The sequence below is a fragment of the Echeneis naucrates genome, chromosome 11 (genome assembly GCF_900963305.1).
Source record: "Echeneis naucrates chromosome 11, fEcheNa1.1, whole genome shotgun sequence".
In the NCBI taxonomy this organism is placed as follows: Eukaryota; Metazoa; Chordata; class Actinopteri; order Carangiformes; family Echeneidae; genus Echeneis; species Echeneis naucrates.
This window is the reverse complement of record NC_042521.1, coordinates 5,889,066-5,909,715: the sequence shown is the minus strand read 5'-3', so window position 1 is coordinate 5,909,715 and position 20,650 is coordinate 5,889,066. Positions and strand designations below refer to the sequence as shown.

General features: G+C 41.5%; 1 protein-coding gene across 6 annotated transcripts in view; it reads left to right on the top strand.

Annotated features, from left to right (window-relative positions):
- The window catches only part of LOC115050597 (RNA-binding motif, single-stranded-interacting protein 3), a 238,561-nt gene that overhangs the window by 123,123 nt on the left and 94,788 nt on the right, over positions 1-20,650 (top strand). For all 6 annotated transcript variants that reach the window (XM_029513487.1, XM_029513488.1, XM_029513486.1 and 3 more), the window contains one exon: positions 10,660-10,751. In XM_029513487.1, the coding sequence (XP_029369347.1) occupies positions 10,660-10,751 (92 nt within the window). The remainder of the gene's footprint in view (positions 1-10,659; positions 10,752-20,650) is intronic.

The following is a 20,650-nucleotide window of genomic DNA, read 5'->3' as shown; positions in this document are numbered from 1 at the left end:
GGGTCAGCAACACACGCTTTCATCCCTCTGCCGTGGCGCCTTGTGACTTTGAGAAAATAATGTGAATAAGTAATGGCTATTTACTTTAAATACATTTTATTCTATTGATGTTTTTTTTTTGTGTAATCGTTATGATTCTGAAGAATTCGGTAATCTTGGGAAGTTGAAATAAAACTTTTTTTTTTTTTTTTTAACTATTTTGGTTATCAAAATATGTGTTGCACCTTGTTTATGCCACCCCCCCCGAGACGTTTCTGAGGAAAGTAGAACGTAGTTCTTTTATTACATGCAGTAAATGCAGGATTTTATTTGGAGGGAATCGCACCCAAAATTACTCTTTTAATGCTGAAGGATGCTGACCCCTGTTCTAACCAAACAGATTTATAGCTGCATCAGTGCCTGAGTAGAGTGTTGCATGACTCCAAACATAAGGCCTGTTGATAAATGAGGTGATGCTCTCCAAAAAGGCCTGTTTTTCATTGTCATGTGGATGTGTATCTGTGTATTTGGGGGCTAGATGGGAAGGAGGTGGGGAGGGAGAAAGGGTAGAGTGCTTCTTGCATCCGTTATTGGTTTCTCATTAGAAGGCCGAGATATAAACATTTGTCTACGTTGTACATGGTGCTGGCGCAATTAAGGATTCTCTTTGCCGCCCCCTCTGCCCTTTGAAAGTGAATTATGTGCAGATGAGAATCTCGACTGAAGTGCGGCCAACAGCGGACCTTTTCCAAATGCCTCTGTTCCCTCAAAGCCATTCCAGAAAGGAGGAGAGAATGGCTGAAGGAGGGAGGGAGAAAAAGTGAAAAAAAAGTGAGAAAAAGTCCTGCTTTCATTGCTTATTAATAGCTCTGATTGCCAATAGCTTAGAGATAATCACATCGATTGGGATAGAGTTACCATCCAGAACCTCACTGGATAACACCCACTGTCTTAAAAAACATACGGCCCCCCACTGCCTTTTCCCCCTCAATATGTAGTGTAATAAGTTCCAAGTTGGCAGCTCACCAAGTAGGCGTGTGATTGGCCGAGAAGCAGCAAGGCCATCCGTGCTACGTTCCTTGAGCTCTGACCTTTTGTACCATCCCCACATCCTGTGTCATTTTTGCATACAGTGTGGCCATGGCTTGTATATGAATGTGTATTTTTTACTTCTTTTGTGTGCACGTTTGTGTTTGTGTGTGTTTGTGTATGTGAATGCGGAGCTGGTTGTGGTGAAGTGACATCCGCTAGATGCAGAATTGCTGCTCATAATAAACTAAGGTTTCCCAAGACTATTTTTACAAGAAGCTCCATTGCAAATTTGGTAAAGTTTTATTTCTATCATTTCTAAAACATTGTTCTTCATTGCCTGTTTTCTGCTGAAGAAGCTGCAATAAATTTCAACAAAGTACAAACATCATGGCTTTTCTCTTCCACTACATTATACAACACACCCCAGGGCTCCCTTCCTTGTGCTGTTTGCTGACGAATGCCTCAGAGGGCACTGGGGGAAGGTGAGGGGGCGTACCTCCAGTCTTCTCTTATCCCAGACCTCACCCATGGATGGCAGAGGAACCAAAATGAGAGATTTGGCCTTCCGCTGACCTGACAAGGCCCTGGCCCCTTGAATATCCCCTGACTAATGATCATACCCTTGATTAGTTAAGGAAGGCATAAATCATAACTGCAGCAAAGAGGGAGGCTCGCTGGAGGGAGCCAGGCCGTTCCTCATGAATGACTAACAGATGCAAGTCAAAAAGAAAATGGGCTGCATGGTGGGTCAGAGCAATGGGACACTTTGTCTTTGTCCAAATCTCACTGTTTGTCTTTACCTGGAGATTTTCTCCACGGTCACTGGATGCTTGATTTTCATTGATCTGACTTTATTCAAATATTTAGCTTGTCCCTCTCATCTCACTGGTGGCGCTTTCACGTCTGGTACATGACGTGATAAGATTCCTTATTGCAAACTTCCACCCTGATGGGAATAAAATGCTTGCACATAAGACGGCACTCAGCATGAATATTAGTGATTAATCTCCAGGTGTAGTGGGATTAAAGGGAGGCCAGGTGTTTGATGATATTCCATAGGTGATGTGGAAGAGAGATGTGACAGAGAGACTGCACCTGCTCTTTGTGTAAAAATGTGCTTGAAGTGCGTGTGGCATTTTCACATCAACAGGTACCATAATGAGCAGCTATTCATGGGTATTTGACATTCTAACCCAGGAGTTTATGAAAGTCTGTGTGTATGTGTATGTGTCTGCTAGTGTTGCTAGTGCAAATTGCTATTTAAATGCGTCATAACATGTTTGACTGTGCTGCCACATGCACTTAATATGGCATTCACTTCTTTGTGCTCCCTTGTCCACTTTGCCATGGCAGACCGTGTGTGTGTCCGTGCAGCAGGTCTATAGAACCACTTTTTTTTTTTTTTTTTTTTTTTTTTTTTTTTTTGTGAGGGGTCTTATTTAAATGACCTCTCAACAAGTAATTAACACCCTTCAGGTCTCAAACCTTTCTCGAGTGCTCTTCACATGTTGCACCAAACACACGGGGGTTTTGCTATTAAGCGAGCAAGCTGAGGTGGGCATGCTTTCTGAACAGCAGTGATGCCATTTAAAGGTCTGAAAACATGATGTCTGCACACTTACAAGGTATCTTATGACATGTTCTGCTACTTTAAATCAGAGAATGGCAGAAATGAGCAGATATTCTTTAAATGTGTGGTTACATTTGTTTTTGGATGCTTCTTGAGGCCCATGAGGATTTTTCTTTTTTAAATCTCTGCAGAATTAAGAGGCAATGACTGGAAGCCGGTTCGTCTGAAACTAGACTCCATTTGTCTTCATACCAGATTTTAGCACCACAGTGTAGATAGAAACATAATGTATTTTAAATAGTTTCTCAGCTGTCAAGCTGAATTTAGTGCTGGAAATGTAGAAGAAGCCATATGGTGCTGTGCTATAGCTAATGAGTGTGAATAGTTATGAATTAATTAAGGAACAAGAGACAGTAAAAAAGGAAGAAAATCGATGGATAGAAAAAGTTGACAGAAATTCCGAGATGAGGAAATATATTTCAACATTGACCTGTCTCTAATCTCAGATATTTCTGCATTGCACTCCTGCCTCTATCAAAATAGCTTCATTGTGACAATTTCTGCATTGTGATTTCGGAGAATTTGTAGGATTAGTTTCTGTGGAATTGAAATTCCTGAGGAGAAAATGTGTTGCAACTGTCAGGGTTGGATGAATGTTTAACAGTTTCCATCTCAAATGTGCATCTCAGCTTCATGCTACTCTGTGTGTTTCGTTTTTAGACCCACTGTTACACTGAATTCATCTGTAATAGTTGCGCACATGTTGAATGAGGAAAGTATATTTTTAACCTCATGCTCAGTTTGTCTCCAGCACAATGAGCTGCCAGTGGCCCCCTTGGCCCTAAGTCCTGGCACTCTGCCCTCTGCAGGGCCTGACTGCAGAGCTCTGACAAGGACACTCTTACACCTGCAAGAGAAGATGACAGGAAACACAATAGAGCCAGTAGGCTGGCTGTTTTAGCCCAAGACGAATGCCTTAGCTATAAATCCATGTTGCAGGGTTGATAAGTTAATTGCCTGTACTGCTATCTCCTCGCTAGTGTCTAATATAAAACAGCCTGCTGTGAGAGTTATTTTGTAACAAATGGGTATTGTCTTCAAGCTCAAGGCAGGCAGGATGGTGACACTGGACGGGTAAATGAGACTGCAGTGCGTGTCTGTGGGCTCACAGTGATTCCACAGTGTACTTGATAATTTTACCTCATCTGTCTTTAATGTCCTGTGTGCAGATCCACTTTGTGGCTTTATAGATGACAACAGGAGGTTGTCAGATGTGAACAAGGTGGTCGTTTTATTGGGGAAATGTTTCCTTTCCTTTGGTGTTAATGCTCTTGATTGCAGTGATGTGGTCAGAAACGCAGAGCCCGAAGCTGACTTTGTAATATGCAACATCACAAAAAAAAACCAAAACAAAACAAAACTTGCAGCTGTTTCTCTGTGGGACAGAAAGACAGATTTATGATCTTCCCCTGTTTATCCACGTACACACACACACACTCACAGCAACAAGGAAGTGGAAGGTCATACACACTCAACAGACATACAAGCACAGAGATGCACATTCATGCACACACATCACCACATGGTTTAGCGGAGGGTAGCCACAAAATTTATCATCAGTCAGCTGCTGGTGGGGCAGGATAAATGAAGGAGGACAGAGGAATGCAGTCCCACTGAGGATGCTCTCTCTGGGTTTGGAGTGTGACCAAAGCGGTCTTGGTTTGGATGCAGTTAGTCATGGGTCCATCTTGCTATTTAAAAACCCCATGCCTCTCCCTCAGTGTTTGCACAACTCACCACAACCTCCCAAAACCATCACCCACCCTCTCTGCAGGATGGAAGCCTGGTGAAATCCCCAAATGAACCATAGACATCTATATATGTCCAAGCAATAAAATTTCAATTGCTTCTTTTCATTCCTTCTGTATGTAGTTTTTCTCATTGTGAACACTGTTTTTGAAGCTTTTACAGGCTTTATCATATAAATAAGTGAATTTAAGTTCAGTGAATTCCTTTTTAGTCATCAAGGAAAAAGTTCTGATATTTGGGGATTGTAGTTCTGCAGTTTTTTAGCAAATGAATTAACTGAATAATTTGTGTACTCATCTCATACTACTGCATTTAGAATATATATATATATATATATACACACACACACACACCTTTTGTATACAAGGGATAAAAGCTACACTCATGTATATAGCTGGGTTGTAAGCAGAGCCAGATGGAAAAGATGCAGATACCACATGATGGAGCGAGATGCGGCACTGCAACGGTACCATGAATCATAAGAATCATATTACAGAAATTGCTATGCATATTTGTCCATGGAGTGGCCCATCTATCTCCTCCATTAACCATAATTACTTTTATACATGCAAAGTAGGAATTATTAACATACGTGTAACCACAATGATTAATCACCCATGTGCAACGACGGCTTCAGAATTCCTCTTGATGACTCACAAGGACATAAACAATTACAATGTTTGCCCTGTACACCATTGTAATGCTCCGTGACTTGTCACTGATTCATTATTCATACTTAGGGCATTATTATTCCATTGTATGCGGTGCAAAATGGGATCATTAGTGCTGAATATGAGAATGTGAAAAATGAAAATATTGGGGAAAATGGTGGTGGATATAGTGGGTAGGAAACCCCAAACAATCCTGACTGTTAACAGATAAAGAATGGTAATTTCCCCAGAAGTAATTAGGATTAGCATAATTTGATGGTGAACGCATGAATGATGCATGGATGATTGATATGTCGATACACGCACTGTAATGAGTCCCTTATCTTCACTTTTCACTGAAGACTTTTGTGTGAAGCACAGCCCGAGGGGGAACCTACTATAGTTCTAGACCTCCGCAGGGGGACTATGTTATGGAGAAACACGCCTCATACACACACATTCGTACAAGCACTGTAACTGGGGCCACAGCTGAGTGGAAGGGATGGAAGCATACTATAGCATCATTCTGTAGTAGCTGATTGAAGATGGCCCTTTTATCTTGACAGGCTCCCTGTTAGAGCCAGACCAGGAAATATGATATGGCAGCTCATGTTCTCTCAGAGAGACAGACAGTCTGTGTGTCTATGCAGACTCCGTGTGTCCACGCACAAGTGTGTAAAACTCCCTGTGTGCTTATGCGAGTTATGAATGTGTTCTTCAGCAACTCTGTGCGTGTGCATATCGGCGTGCAGCTGCACACCATTGTCAGCAGCCACGCATGTAACCAGTCACTTTGAGCTGCTTTTAAGTGATAGCTATCGATTGGATGCCCGTGTTGTTGCAGAGGCTTCAAAGCAACACCTCGCCTTCTGTATCCCACTTGAGGTAGTAACCCGAGAGTACCCATATTGAATACAGTAGCAGTACAGCATGTTTTTTGCCTCATTCTTCAAGCAACATCTGTGTGTGTGCATGTGTGTGTAGGTGTGTGTGGAATACAGTGTCTTAAATTGAGTGTAACGTTGTTTTTTTGACTCCTAGAGCCTGCTGCTTCCTCACAACCTAATCAACTTCTTTTCCTGCTCAGTAACTGAACAAGAATTGGCATAGCAGGCAGTAAATGAATCCAAAAACATGCACTCCCATATGTACATTAGTGAAAATACAAAAAAGTCTACTGTAAGGGCCAGTTTTTTCTCTTACACTTCTGATGGTGAAGTACGGAGCCATGCTGACATTTTTTGTTTATTCAGCCAACTAAAAATGTATTTGTCTCCCTTAACAACAGATTTTCCCCCTTAACATGAAATAAATCGAATTTAGAGGGTCCAGCTCTCGAAATATAAAAATAACAGTGTGAAAAATAACAGTAACATTTATAATTGTTCTTATGATGGAAGGGCAGGTCAAATAGGAATTAATTTCTGTTAATATCCAGTATATAGTACATCCTGGTTGTTCTTTGTTTCAGATGTGTGCATTTATTTGGTCAGAAATTTTATTAAAAGAAAATGAGAAATTAAAGTTGTTTAATTTTAATTGTTCACAGTGTTCCTTTCACTGACATTAGAAAGGAGAAGTGTGAATCTTTGTCACAAACTGTTTGCAAGCTCTAAAAAAAAAGAAAAAAAAAAAGTTTATCACCTCAATTCACAAAGTCACAAAGACACTTAACCAGCTGGTGGGCAACATCATTACCCATTTCTTAATCCCATAAGTGATTTGGGCACTTTCTGTGGTTGATCTGTGACACCGTACGTTACTCTGCATGATGACTGAAATCACAGAATGATGCACAGAGGGCTGAAGTTAGAGGACAACCTTTTTCTGTGAGTTTGGACAGTTTGGCTGCTATTGCTGCAGCTAAACCATGATAGAAATGTAGCTAACAACAAGTTTCACCTTCATCTTTTCTGCAGTGTAATACAAGAAAAAGAGCAGAACTTTATAGCAGCCGTCAGTGACTAAACAGGGGTTGAATAAATGAAAAATAACATTTAGAAAAGATTAATTTCAATGTGTGTCCAATTTAATTTCCAGGTGCAATAGAAACTTAACTGCACATGTTCACTGCACAGGCTTGTGATGTGCCCCAGTTAGTTGTGCACAATAAGGTTGCCATTGCACTTCTTAGCAATGCTGGTCATCTGCTGACAGCAACATAGGTGTCCAAAAATGTTGTGCTTCCTTTAGAAACATTCATTTTAATATTTACCTTATAGTACCCTTATAATCCAGATCCCCCACCAGAAAGACAAGTTTAAAAAAAACCAACAACCAACAACTAAGGTACTATAATACATATAATCAAAGCAATATACAATTGTTATAGATCTAAATATAATATATAAATCTCAGGATTACTCCTTAAATGGTCGGCTGAGCAAATGGCAGCTCTTAACGTCAGCATTGTAATGTTACCAACAGTTAAAGCCAAAGTACGAACAGGCACAAACACAAAGATGCCGCCTTTTCCTTGCGCTCCAACATTACTTTGCCTCGCCTCTATTATGTCTCTCAATTTTTATTCACTTTTCCAACAAAACAAGCTTTTACCAGTTTCACCCTGTGGCTACAGATTAAAAATTCCACTGTACAGAATCTTTATGAATATATCAGCTGCAGCAATTGCGCAGGGGCGGGAAGAACTGGATCTTTTAGTGGAGGCAGTTTGCTGAGCGGTGATTCAGTCTTCAGCGCATTCAGCTGACCCCAAATAACCTCCTTCCTTTTGTATACGCCCTTTTTTTGACTGTGTTCCTCTGCACCCTCCCCTCCTCTTTTCCTTCCATCCAGAGCCATCTGAATATAGGTCAGCATTCTCCAAAATCCTCATCCTGCTGAAAGTTTCATAAGTGCACTCCAGGTGGTAGTGGGTGAATATTAAATTTGTAAATGGGAGTCCCAAGTATCCACCACCAGAATATTCAGTTTATTAAAGAGGTTCATCCGTTGTTCAGTATCAGTCTTGGTGATTCTCTTAATGTGCTGTATGGAGTTCACCTCAGTTACAGAACGGCACGTCTGGAGGTGTGGTTAGTGTTGGCTTTTTATGGTGAAATTTACCACAAACAATATCAGTTCTACTCTTGATGTCCAATTGTGAATAATTCACATTAAAATATATATTTTACCAGAAAATCACAGACATGTGACAAATTAAAGGGAGAACCCAGGATATGAAATGACGGCAGGGGGGACATCACAATGTCTGCAAACGTTTCCATACAAGACACGAGGTGTCACTGTACAGTTTAACGAGTATAAAAAGGCTTTGAGTCGCATGCTATAGCCTCCGCAGTCCGCAGAAATGAAAAGCAAATTTTCCTCCCAAGAAGAAACACATCATCAGTCCTTTTTGTGGCAAGTGACCTAAACTGACACGTTTGTGTTCATGTAACAAATCCTTCTATTTGGTGTAGGAAAGATGAGAAAGGTAAAGTGATTATAAAGTGACAAAGACTGCATGGAAAAGACATCAGTGCAGACCTAAAGCATGTATTTACTGTTCCCCACACACGTACTGTGTGTCAACATTGTCATTTATTCTTGCAATTTTTTAATGTCCTTTGTCCCGTACAATTTTTTTGGGGGGTGGTACTGAACTGTTTTCGGTTAAAAAAGAATAAATCACGAAGAGTGCCATCAGTGGCTGCTGGCAAAAGAACAACCATAGTCTCTGCGAAAAGTTTCAGTCAAGACAAAAATTTGCCACAATGTTGCCAAATTAATACTAATCCAATAATGTTACAAGACTCTCACCACAGCTGAAAAATGTTTTGACAGTGGGCGTGTGGGATAGCAGACTATTGAGCTGCTCCAAACAGCCAGCCACAATTTCTGACATGCCTGACATTTATCGCCTTGTGATGCCCCTGAACTGAACGCGAAACGCCAACTAATCGGACATAAAAACTCAGCACTGATTCTCAAGTTGGGAGGTGACCATTTTCCGGGGTCAAAATCCGGCTATGTGGGAACATAACCGCGAGATAAAAGGCGGGAAACGCTGCTCACTTGCAGCAGAAGAAATATTTCATGGTCCAGTTTTCTCGGAGTGTCGCTGGTTTTTGAATCTGCACATTTCACTCCCGCTCCTCATATTTCCACAATTAAAGAGCCACCCCTCCCAGCCGCGCTCCAACAGCTGGCCATTAATCAGTCCTCGCACTCGATTTCTCTTCCGCCACTGGTTATGATTTTCACATTACTCCGTACTCCTTCACCGCCATCCAACAGGACAATGACCCAAAGCCCCGCTCCCTCACAGCACCACACACACACAATGTGTGTGAAATGTCTCAGAAAGTGAGAGGCATGTTTTCTGGTAAAAGCAAACTGCACGCAGGATAAGTGCAAAGGTAAGGTATTTGTGTATATCTGCGTGTTAATGTGTTTCATTATATCATTCCTTCTGACATGAAGGGGTAACCACACCAGAGTCCCCCCTCACGCCCCCCTTCCCCCTCACCCACACACACACCTCACACCCATTATCCTTTTCTAATTACACTTTCCTTCTGAAACAGTGGATCAGAGGGCACCATTGACTGCTTTTAATCCGCCACCAAATTTTAATTAACACAGACGTGACCCCCGTCTCCGATACATCCCGGAGAACGTCGAGATCACAATAACTCATAAATCACAGCCACAAATTTCATTCCCTCCACTTTCCTCCGCTGATGAATTTCTAGATGGGGGCTGGTGGCTGTTAATGTCAGAAAAAATATGAGAGGAAAAGAGAGAGGCAGACAGAGCGTGCTAGAGACCAAGAGGGACCGAAGGAAAGAGGAAAAGGATGCAAAAAAAATTTAGAGGAATATAAGTGTGTGTTTATGTGTATGAAAGAGAGAGAAAAGGAGAAATGGCGGTTGCCCTGGTACGCTGTCAACCTTTGAGAGATTTGTTACCAGGGAGAGGATTATAGAAGCTGTGAAATGGCATTGTATTAATATGCCAGTTGTTTAGGAACACGATGCGAGCCAGCCGGCTTCAGTCTTCAAAAATAAAAAAAGGCTGAACAAGTAAAAACTGGATATGATTATGTTCTGAAGAATTAGTTTGTGTGAGTGTGTACATGTGTATAAAATTTCCTAAATCATGGATTTTTAAACATGGACGTTTCATAAATTACCATCACATGAATTATTCTACTAGTTGAAGTAATGTATATGAGTTGCCATTCAACTACAAGTCAGATTTTCTCTTCGACGGAATAGCAGCAGCAATGGTCCTCACTCTTGATTTGTACGCTACTGAGCGCTTGTGTGGTTTTGTATGTGTTTGCATATGCATGTGTGTGTGTGTGTGCGTGGAGGTGGAGGTGGGCAGGGTGCCGGGGTTTGTTATTACTGAATCGCTCATCCATGCTGCTAATTAAGATGCATAGCATCCCCCTATGAGCGTCAGTGTCACTAATTATCAAACAATGTAGTGCTCACCAGATATGAGAACTGGCAGTCTGTGTAGTCATGTTACCAACCTATTACTGCTACAATTACCAAGTGCCTGTCATTCTCCTTGTTAGTCATTGCCTTAATTTTATCTTTTCTAATACTCATCTTTTTTCTTCCCCCCTCCTCGCCCTCCTTCTCTTCTCCGCTCTCCTCTCTCCAGGCTATGGCTTTGTGGATTTTGACAGCCCAGCTGCAGCGCAGAAGGCCGTGTCGTCTCTCAAAGCCACTGGGGTGCAGGCCCAAATGGCCAAGGTAAGGAGTGTTTAAGAGCAAGTTAGCGTCGCCTCTTTCTCTTGCTGCTGCAGATTCACTTACCCCCGGGGGATTTAACGTTGTACACCTCACACTCTTTATAGATGCTGATGAATCTCAAACCTCCTACATACAAACTTGTGTTGTGCATAAATGCATTTTTAGTGAGAGTAATTTTCCATGCAACTTTGTCTTTTAATGACAATAATTAATATGGCTTTTAACTGTATTGGTGAATATGATTATGACAAAATGGGAGGAGACTGTGGTGTATGTAGGTCTGTTTTATCTTACTGGTGCAAACTCAAGTACATCTGTGTTGTTTGCTGGTGTGAGAGCTGTCCCTGTGTTGAGTGAGGTTTGACCAGGCACTTGTCCTATATTGTTCAGTGACATTAGCCTATTAAAGTGGAAGCAGATGGAAGCTGTTTCGGTAATACAAAGAGGGCCCAAGTGAATTGCACAATGGAGGCAGATTGACAGACACTGAAAGGTGTTGCTTCGAGGGGAAGGAAAAAAAAAAAAAAACAAAAACACTGGCAGGCTATTTACGTATTTGTCATTCAACTGTAGACTTTCGTATTGTATATTACGACTAACTGAATGTTAATCATAAAAAATTTGGATGTCTGTCAGCTTTAGTAGATTGTCATTTGGTTTGCTGGCTCAGTAGTTGTATCCCTAAATGAACTTGGGTGGCAGCACAAGGACATCGGCGATATTGTTTGATGCACTGTATGTCAACCCTCATTCCAGGTAAGTTGTGATTGCACTGTCCTTGTCTTAGTTTTCTCAGTTTTTCATTTCAATTCTCACTGTGTGGAGAATCAACACAGAGCAAAGCACAGAAGGGCCCCCTCTTTGGACATCTGCCCACGTAGCTAAACCGGGTTAATTTTGTTCCAGCCCAAGATTTGCAAGTGTCAGAATATCTAAACAGGTGAAAAAATTGTCCATAGCATTAAAGCAATGAATATGGTGATGACTGTGAAGGTACATTATGAGTGATTTTCTCAGATGAGATGGCCTGCATTTGATCTGCTGCTGAACCTCTCCCCCCACCCCACCCGAAGCCAAAGAAGCCATGATGAGACAGAGAATAGCCATGGCGCGGGTGAAGATGACAGAATTGATGATAACGATGAATGTGGCAATTATTTTGATCAAATGGGATGAGATCTGACAGGAGGAGATGATATTCTGTGCGGTGCTCAGGTGTGCCATCTCTCAAATGCACCATTTGGCCGTTTCCTCTCCCACACCAGTGTCCTCCTTCCAATATTTATAAGAGGGCAGGTTCTCAGAATACAGATAAGAAGCTGTGCTCTTTGCCCATCTGATTTTAAGACCACTCTTTGCATTGCTCCCCTTTTCTCAGTCAATATTGTCACAAGAGAGCTCTCGTGTCCCAAAACAAAAGAGCTGACCTCTTTAAGAATCTGTGTAAATGTGTGTGTGCGTGTGTGTACAATCACAAAATCCTATTAGCAAAATTCTATTAGCATTCATGTACAATAGTTTATTTTTAAAATTTCCCTCGTTCTGCTCCCACAAATGGGAAGGCCAGCGTTCTGTGCTGCAGCTCTGTGCTTTATCACACTTGTGAGAGACATTAAGGGGTAGTTTGCTTTTATAGACTCCCTCTGCATCTCTCTAATGTCTCTTTACCAGGTATCTCTACTATCACTCCATCAGCTCCTCCCTCTCCTCTTTCTAATCCTCCTCTCTTTTGCTTAACGTTATTTTCTCTTGCAACCCCCCCCCCCCCCCCCAACCTCCTCAGCGCACACACTCACATTCATAAACACATTTGTATTCACTTTCACCGTGTATTGCACTGCCAAACATCCAATGAGTGCAATTTATTCCCATTAATAATTAACAGCAGGCTGTCTCTGTGTCTGCCCACCTGCCAAGTTGTCTCTGACACCCTCCACTCTGTCGTGGCGGAACAGCGTTCCCCTGGTGGAGATGGATAAAAAAAAAAACAGGTGAGCTTTGAGGAAGGTGTAAATCACAAAGATGATTCCTAACGCCACAGAGGACTTCTGCAATAAGAGCGTTCAGTCTCATTCTCCCGCTCTCTCTCTCCCTGCTCCATTTTGTGTCATATATCTCTCCAAAACAAAGTAATAAACCAATAGCAACCCAGAGCCAGAGGCTTTGAGCTCATTAAATAAAATTGTCACAGTAATCAAGTTTTGCCTTTTTCCTGCCTTGTTGCCATTTGAAATGCTTTTATTATGGTGCCTTACTTAAACACAGCTGCGAAGGAGGCAAAAACAGCGAAAGTGAAAGAAAGAGAAGCGTCACTTGATTTCCTCTCCTTCCTCCAATGTAACAGCCTGCTCTCTCTCGACTCGTACTCCCCTTGGAATTTGAAATACCAAGGCAGCAGAGATGAAACATTGCCTTCCTTTTGTCTTGCCCTCCCCTGGGGTTGGTGACAGCGAGAGGGAGGAGAGGAGCCATAATTAAGACACCTAAAGGACACTTCCCCCCTGCGCCTCCCTTCCTGTCACTCACCTCTACACAAGTCACACATAAGAGCACTTAGCATGAGTGTAGAGCTTTCCTGTGTATTGTGCTTCTCTGTATTCCTCCGCGCACATTTTTTAATGAAGTTAGAATTACAGGGCCTGGACTGATGGATCGGGATTTCAGATCAGCATTTGGCAGTTACAGCAAGAACACAACCACCCAACCCGCCTTCAGTCAACAGTCCAGACTGATGGCAGCGGTGTAATAGTGTGGGAACGGTTTTCTTGGCACACTTGGGGTTCCTTAATACAAATCAATCATGGCTTGAATGCAACAGCTTGTCTGAGTATTGTTGCTGACCATGTACATCACTTAATGGCCACAATTTAGCATCTTCTTATAGCTACTTCCAGCATGATAATGCACTGTGTCACAAAGTAAAAGTCATCTAAACCTAATTTCACAAACATGAGTTCAGTCTCCTCCACTGGCTGCTGCGGTCGCCAGATTTAAATCCATAAAAAAAAAAAAACAACAACTTTGGTATGTTGTAGAACGGGCAGCGGGAATATAGAGCTTAGAAATCATCAGAAGATATATCATGCAATCATGTCATGGAGCAGAATCTCCAGGGAATGTATCCAACAATTTATTCAATTCATGGATGGGCCTGTTTTGAGAGCAAACAGAGGCCCAGTATGGTGTTCCTAATAAACTGCTCCCAGGTATCTCTTAAGAAGGCAGATTTCCCGAAAGATAACACATTAGCATGTTTATGTTGTTTAATCTGGAGAAAGACAGAAATGTAAAAATATCAAATAGGAATTTAACATTGAATTATGGGCTGCAGATATTTTTTTGGCAAACAGCGCAGGGATTTCCTGGAGTCCTCTGATCACCGTGAGGCTTACTGAGCAGGTCGCTGCACACGGTCACCGGTTGCCAAGAAAAAAGATAAATCTGCTCAGAAATATGATTTTTCATTTTTACATTTCTGAGAACACATGATACAAGTTTTAGAGGTGCTTGTGGACATTATTTTGAAATTGCAGTCAGAGCCAGGTAGCTGTTTGTGTGGATCTTTTTTACACAGTCAACACATTGCTCAGCCAAAGAACAAGTTCCAGTGGTGAAATACTATTGTGCTGTGTATTGTGGTATAATGGAACATGGCATTTGGGAACTGAATAATACACTGTACTTCATTTGTCGTGTTCTTAATTTAATTGAGAGTTCAGAGAGTTTTAAAGATGAAAGTTAGTGTACTAAAGTGCATGCTGCACAATTGACAGTTAACACATTCAGTAATTTCATTGGTAATGGCAGCTTGGAAAATTATAATGTAAAAATCTTTAGCATTAATTGATTATCAATTATAATTTTACAATTCCGTGTGCATGCTTCAACACCTATTTGTCCCCCAACACTGCGGACTCTGTTCTCTGTGCCACTTTGTTGAGGTACCTTTTTGAACTGAGAAAGCTGACGTGTTGAGCCGACAGAATGATAACAGGTAAACGCCGCGTCTAGCTTCGCAAATGCAAACCTGTCAACCAGCCGCTCGTCTCACTCTCCACAGGCTGCCATTTTCCCCTTCAGCCAATCAGACTGAATTATGGGAAGGGTGCCCTCAATTGTGGTGTCTGTGTCGGAGAGGTAATTCCGCCTGACAGCTGCTTGCTTTCAGACAACAGCCAGTCTTTATGGAAATCATCCCTCCCTATTCTCCCTGCAGTTGGCTACTGCTGATAACAGTCCAGATGAAAACAAAGCTGTCCTTTTCTTCTTTTTGTGCTCTCTTCTTTCTCTTTTCTCATTGTGGACAGACCACAATTATCCAAACAACTCTAACATAGTGTATGGAGTCGGACAATGTACATCTGCTGTGAAGTTATACAAACTTAAGACTTCTTTGAATCGCACCACAAACTCTGATACTGATTTTTACGTTTGCCATTTAAAAAAAAATCTCTTTTGGTTTGTATCTTTATATTATATTATATTTTATATTATAAATATTCTATTTTTTCAAAGATATTTAAAAAAAAAGATAAAAAATGTATAAACTGTACACTCAGCTACCTCAAAAATATGCTGTGAAACATGGCAGTGGTATCGATTTTGTGGCGTTTTTGTAGATATTCTGGTTTAAGCCATGGCGACTGAGCCTGTGGTGCAGCATGCTTCCATTACTGTGCTTGTTTCAATAGCCAGTATTTATAAGGTTCACTGAAGCTACAGGCAGACAGAAAGGCGCTGCTCGCCCTTCACTTCACATTACAGTGGGGAAATTATGCTAAAAGCATCATTAAAGTGCCTCCATGAAGTGAATCCCAAATGTTTATAACAGTGCTCGCACCGGCACATCAACCAGTAGTCACCAGCAGATACTTCAGATGGTTTAACGGTGTGAAACGAACCAGTGTGCTCACTTTCTCTCTCATTTATTCTCACTCTTTTGCACTTGCGCCGTCTCTTCTGCTGTCTTTTTCTTCCACCTCTCTCACGGAAGATTTTACCGTCAATATCACATTTTTATTCATGTGAAAAGCATGGATCCCACTGGGGGGTCGACAGTCCGTCAGTCAGCAGTCTTCTTATTATCCCTTTAAGGTGACTCTTCTGACGTTTTAGCTTCGTTGACCCCCACAGGACCCCACAGTTCAGCCCAACACAGGGTGACCTCTGGGAAATAATCAAAGGGTTGGCTGACAGTGCTGTTAAAGTTGGCTGCTGACAACAGCTAGGCTCGAAAAGCCTACCTTCCCCCAAGCATGGGTTAACTCTGAAGAGAATATAGGTGGGGAAACATTGTATTGTGAGTGCAGCAGGATAATTGGACAGACTTTGGGAATACAGGTGCCATCAACAAGGTTCTTTATGATTATAGTCACTCACAACAGCTTGTTTCCCTCCATATTTTTTTGCCTACCACAAGACTATAGCACACACTTTTAAGTTCCAGAGGAGAGTAGTCAGCTCATAAGCATGTTTTGTATGAACTTCACTTCTTTGTCATCATATATAGTTGTGTACGTTATCAAGCATCTGTGGCTTTAGTAGCCTCCAACAGGGAGACTGTAGCATAGTAGCATCTGTAGCATAAGGTTAATTGATTTATGTTTCTTCCTGTTTCACTTTTATTTCATATAAATATGTATGAGTACATCTGGAAAAAAAACGTGCCTTACTAAAGGTTTGTTTGAGATTTTTCCATTGATTGGCTTTTAAGTTTACCAGTTCAAACAAGTTAATGGACTTTTTCCATTCTAATTTATGTTGTTTCAGTTTATATGCTACTTTTGCAGGGACCTGACTAAAGCACACATTAAACAGTCAAAAAGGATCCAATCATTTCATAATTGCATGTTATTACTATTATTATTTTTATGAGTGTAAATTAGGTAGCTGTGCTTTGGCTCAGTCTCCTCCTCCCTCCTCCATGAGAAGTGATAGTTTTGAAGGGCAAAGCCAATGAGAGTGAGATGGGCCATATGACAAGCACTGGCTCCCAAGCACCTCCGTTGGCTTCCACTGTCTCTGCCGTCTAATTACACTTCAATCATCCACAGGAGCACCGCGTGTGGTAAATTATTTCAACATGCAGTGCAGAAACGTGCCGAGCTTTAAGTGTGAGACAGAGTGAGAAACAGAGAAACAGAGACAAAGTATAAATCAGTGAAAGCCGCGGTGAACTGATGAAGCAAAGAACTTAGCAAAGAGTGTAAGGAAAAATGAGGTAAGAGAGGACACAAAAAGTGAGAGACACTGGGTGAAGATGGAGCACTAAAGGGCCAGAGTTAGAGGCCTGTCAGCAGTAATGTCACCTCCGACAGCCTGTGCAGCAGGAGACAGGCCAGCGCTAATGACCAAAGTTACAAACTTATCACTTACCAGGCAGAGAGAGGTAGCTGGAAAGACGAGGGAAAAGCCATAACTGGTGATAGAATGCATCACAGTAACTAGTGTTGCTGTTGTGTGTGAAACTTAGCAGAGACATAGGAATAATTTTGACATCATTGCAATTTCTTTTTTAACAATTACAGTCTGTCATTAGGTTCTTTTTGCGTGTGTTTTATTGGTCTCCACTCACAGCACAAAAGGGATCTAATTAAAGTACAATGTGGAGTGGTTGTATTTATTTATGCGTGAATAGCGTCTATTCTGTTCCCAAATTGCTCCAAAATGGCCTTGTGTCTAAAATGTGGGCTTGAAAAAGAATAGTGAAGGCCTGTATTCTGGGTATTTTCAATGCTACCATGCTTGCTTTGAAGCAAACATAAATATGGCTTTTTCAGGCTTGGTAATGGCCGCCGTGCGCAGTTATTAGAATCTCTTTGATGTGGCAACTGTGCCAACCTGCTCGCTCACTCTGTGAATTGATCTGGCTCAATTAGCAGGCCCACAGAGACACCATTCAAAGGACCGGGCTTGCACACTCAACATTGACACACATAGACCAGGTGAAACAGTTTGCATTCATTTGCTCAGCCTGGCCCTGAGAAGACAACCTGTGAATAAATGAGAAAAGCCACGTCAAGGAAATCCAATCACCAAGAACGTTTGATTTATTCTTTAAGCAGTACAAGTTCATTTCCTGTCAGGCTTTATTGAGATTTAACTAAGCAGCTATCTGCTAAACATCTCACAGCAACCTGTCCTTATATGCATCAGAATGCATATCCAGGTTGTTGTTGTGTTAAATTACATGCGCTTTATTCACAATGAGCTCTTTCTTCCGCCCACCTCTCTCCCTGATTCAGCTGACTCATTTCAAATTATCTTCACTGGTCCTATCAATTAAATTGGGGATTAGATTCCTTAATGCCTGCCACCCCAAGTCCTTCCCATACCCCACCATCCACCCCATGTCTCTCTGTTGTTCAGTGCTGTTACTGCATGTTTGAGATGTTTAACCTTAATAATCATAGTCTGCTTCTCACCATTTAGCTAAGGTGCCTCTCTGTTGATGTACGTGAAGGGAAAGCATTGAACGCTTTTCTTTCATTGATTTTTCGGAGCTATGAATTACTACTGCACGGTTACTTAATGTTATTCACCAGTCGAGGGAACTGTAATTTTAACTTGAGTGGTACTCATGTAGCCCATTTTTTGTCAGTTGACTTCAGAAGTGTAAAAATACAGCTTTTCCCACTTTAATGCTTTAAAATTTGACTCTAACTGACAGGAAAGCATCAGGTTTCCTTGTGTTGGAGAAGTTTAAAACATGGTATGAATGACCATGGCGAGCCAGTCACACGTATACCACATATGGAAAAAAGCTAATGATTAATGTAATGTTGTCAAACTCTCCCTGTACCTGCTTTGGATGCGATACATTGAATTCTTTATAAATAGTTTTTCAGACAGGGATACCAGTATCAGAAAGGCTGCTGATACTGCCTAAAATACTGGATCAGGTATCAGCAAGTACGTGATTTATTATTTCATTTTATAGTTTCACATCCAGATAAAACTACAGTTTTCCTGGAAATCATATCTTCTTCACTACTCAGAACAGTCAGCACAACTGGCAACGGCAACATGGATACCATGTTACACTGATCATCTTACATTTCTAGTGTTAGGAAAACTAGTTTAAGCATTATTGCTGTTATTTATTCCTATATTTTAGTGACTATATTTCAAGTGATCAAGTTAGATAATGAAAGAAAGGGTTTCACCTAAAAGTGTTATAATATATGATATGGTATTGGTTAAATATTTGGGACCCAGAATATTTTGTGGAGAGTGTTTGAATGAATGCAGCACTAATTAATATTTGGACCACTCCATAATTTGGTAAATTTGCACGCATAAGAGAGTCGGGGAGCATTAGTAGATATTGACAGCCTTAAAGCAGCACACATTGCAAAATCAGTTGTATTAATTAGAGTGGCTACACTCTAATGAGCCACAAGTGCCAAAGGAAATTGCAAAAAAAGATTTCTGATACCTAAACCAAAGAAAAACCTGTGAGGACAAAGCAATCTGAAAATGGACAGTGATGACACTAAAGTGAGCAAAGATGGCAGACTGCGTTTCTTTCTTACTCTAACTACACGAGACAAACTGCATACCACACAAGGTGTCATAGTTGATCACCTGAAATTCTCCTGAAATTGTTTTAACCCTTCCACTGTAGTATCATAAGCACATATGGAAACTGGAAACCACCACGTTCTTGTGAGCTCCCACTCCCACCGCGCTGAGAGTCACTCTGTGTGGATCATATTTAATCATAGCTGCAGGTGCTGCAGCATATTCAGATTAGAGCCTGTATCAGCGCTAACATTTAAACACTTTTGCCAGACCTAGCTGCATTTTAATAGCGAATAGACAGATAAACCTGCACTTTTGTTTGTGTTTCAAAGAGTGTAACAGCAAAATAAAAAAAAAGAACATTAATTACTTCCGTGCCTTCATGCAGTATATTTAATAAATGTTTCCCAGAAATGATCGACGCAGGTTGCAGTTAGTGTTACCCTTTGATGCTGCCCTTCACTGAACTAGCTCTTTTCATATCAAACGGCTCCTATCAGATGTGTCTGTTCCTTTTTCATTTCATGATGTCCTCACACCATCAACCAAAACTTTCCTTATTATGAGCCTTCTATCTTTCCCTTTATCCCCACCCTACTCTCGCCATGGCGCTTTTTCCGCTCTTTAACAAATTCTGCAGGCCTGCCATGTTAAATTACACTGACTCTTTCCATTTCTAGTGTCTTCAATCATATGTGAGAGGGCCCTAGGAAGAGGGAGCAGCAAGCCCAGACAGGGCAGAGATGGAGGAAGATCAGGGTTGGGGCTCTGTCTTGCTGAGACTTGGTTGATGAACCAGCTCTCTGTCACCAGTCTCAGTCCCATTCTGCTTAATGAGGAGGAGGAAAGCCAGAGTAACAGGTCCCTTTTCATCTCACTGACACTACTCTCATGAGTCTTTGTGCGTGAGTGTGTGTGGACGCAGACATGGAAGAGGAAGATGGAGACAGGAAAAGAACGGAATGGGGACGGCAAAGATTCAAAGTATCAAATATTCTCGGTTGTGCCTGTAGAACGTTCATTTTGGCATGATGCGTGTCTGTGGGCGTTCATTCATTGCACATCTTTTATTGTCAAAGAGATAATGAGATGAAAAAATTGCTGACACCTCTTGCTCCTAGTGAGGTCTTGCCTCAGAGGTGTAAGAAGTCAAAGTCAGTGTAATTTATCTAAGCTCAGGGGGCACGAGCTCTTTCGCCCTGTGGGTGCACACACACTGTGGCTGCTGCTTTGTGGAGAAGAGGGAACGGAGTGGACAGGAGTCAGGCTTAGAGAGGGGCGGCATTGATGATCTAATACCACAGTTTTTTTACCCCAGGGTCTGAATGGAGTAAGAGATGGTCAGCAGTTCGGAGGGAGAAACCAAGAGACAGGTA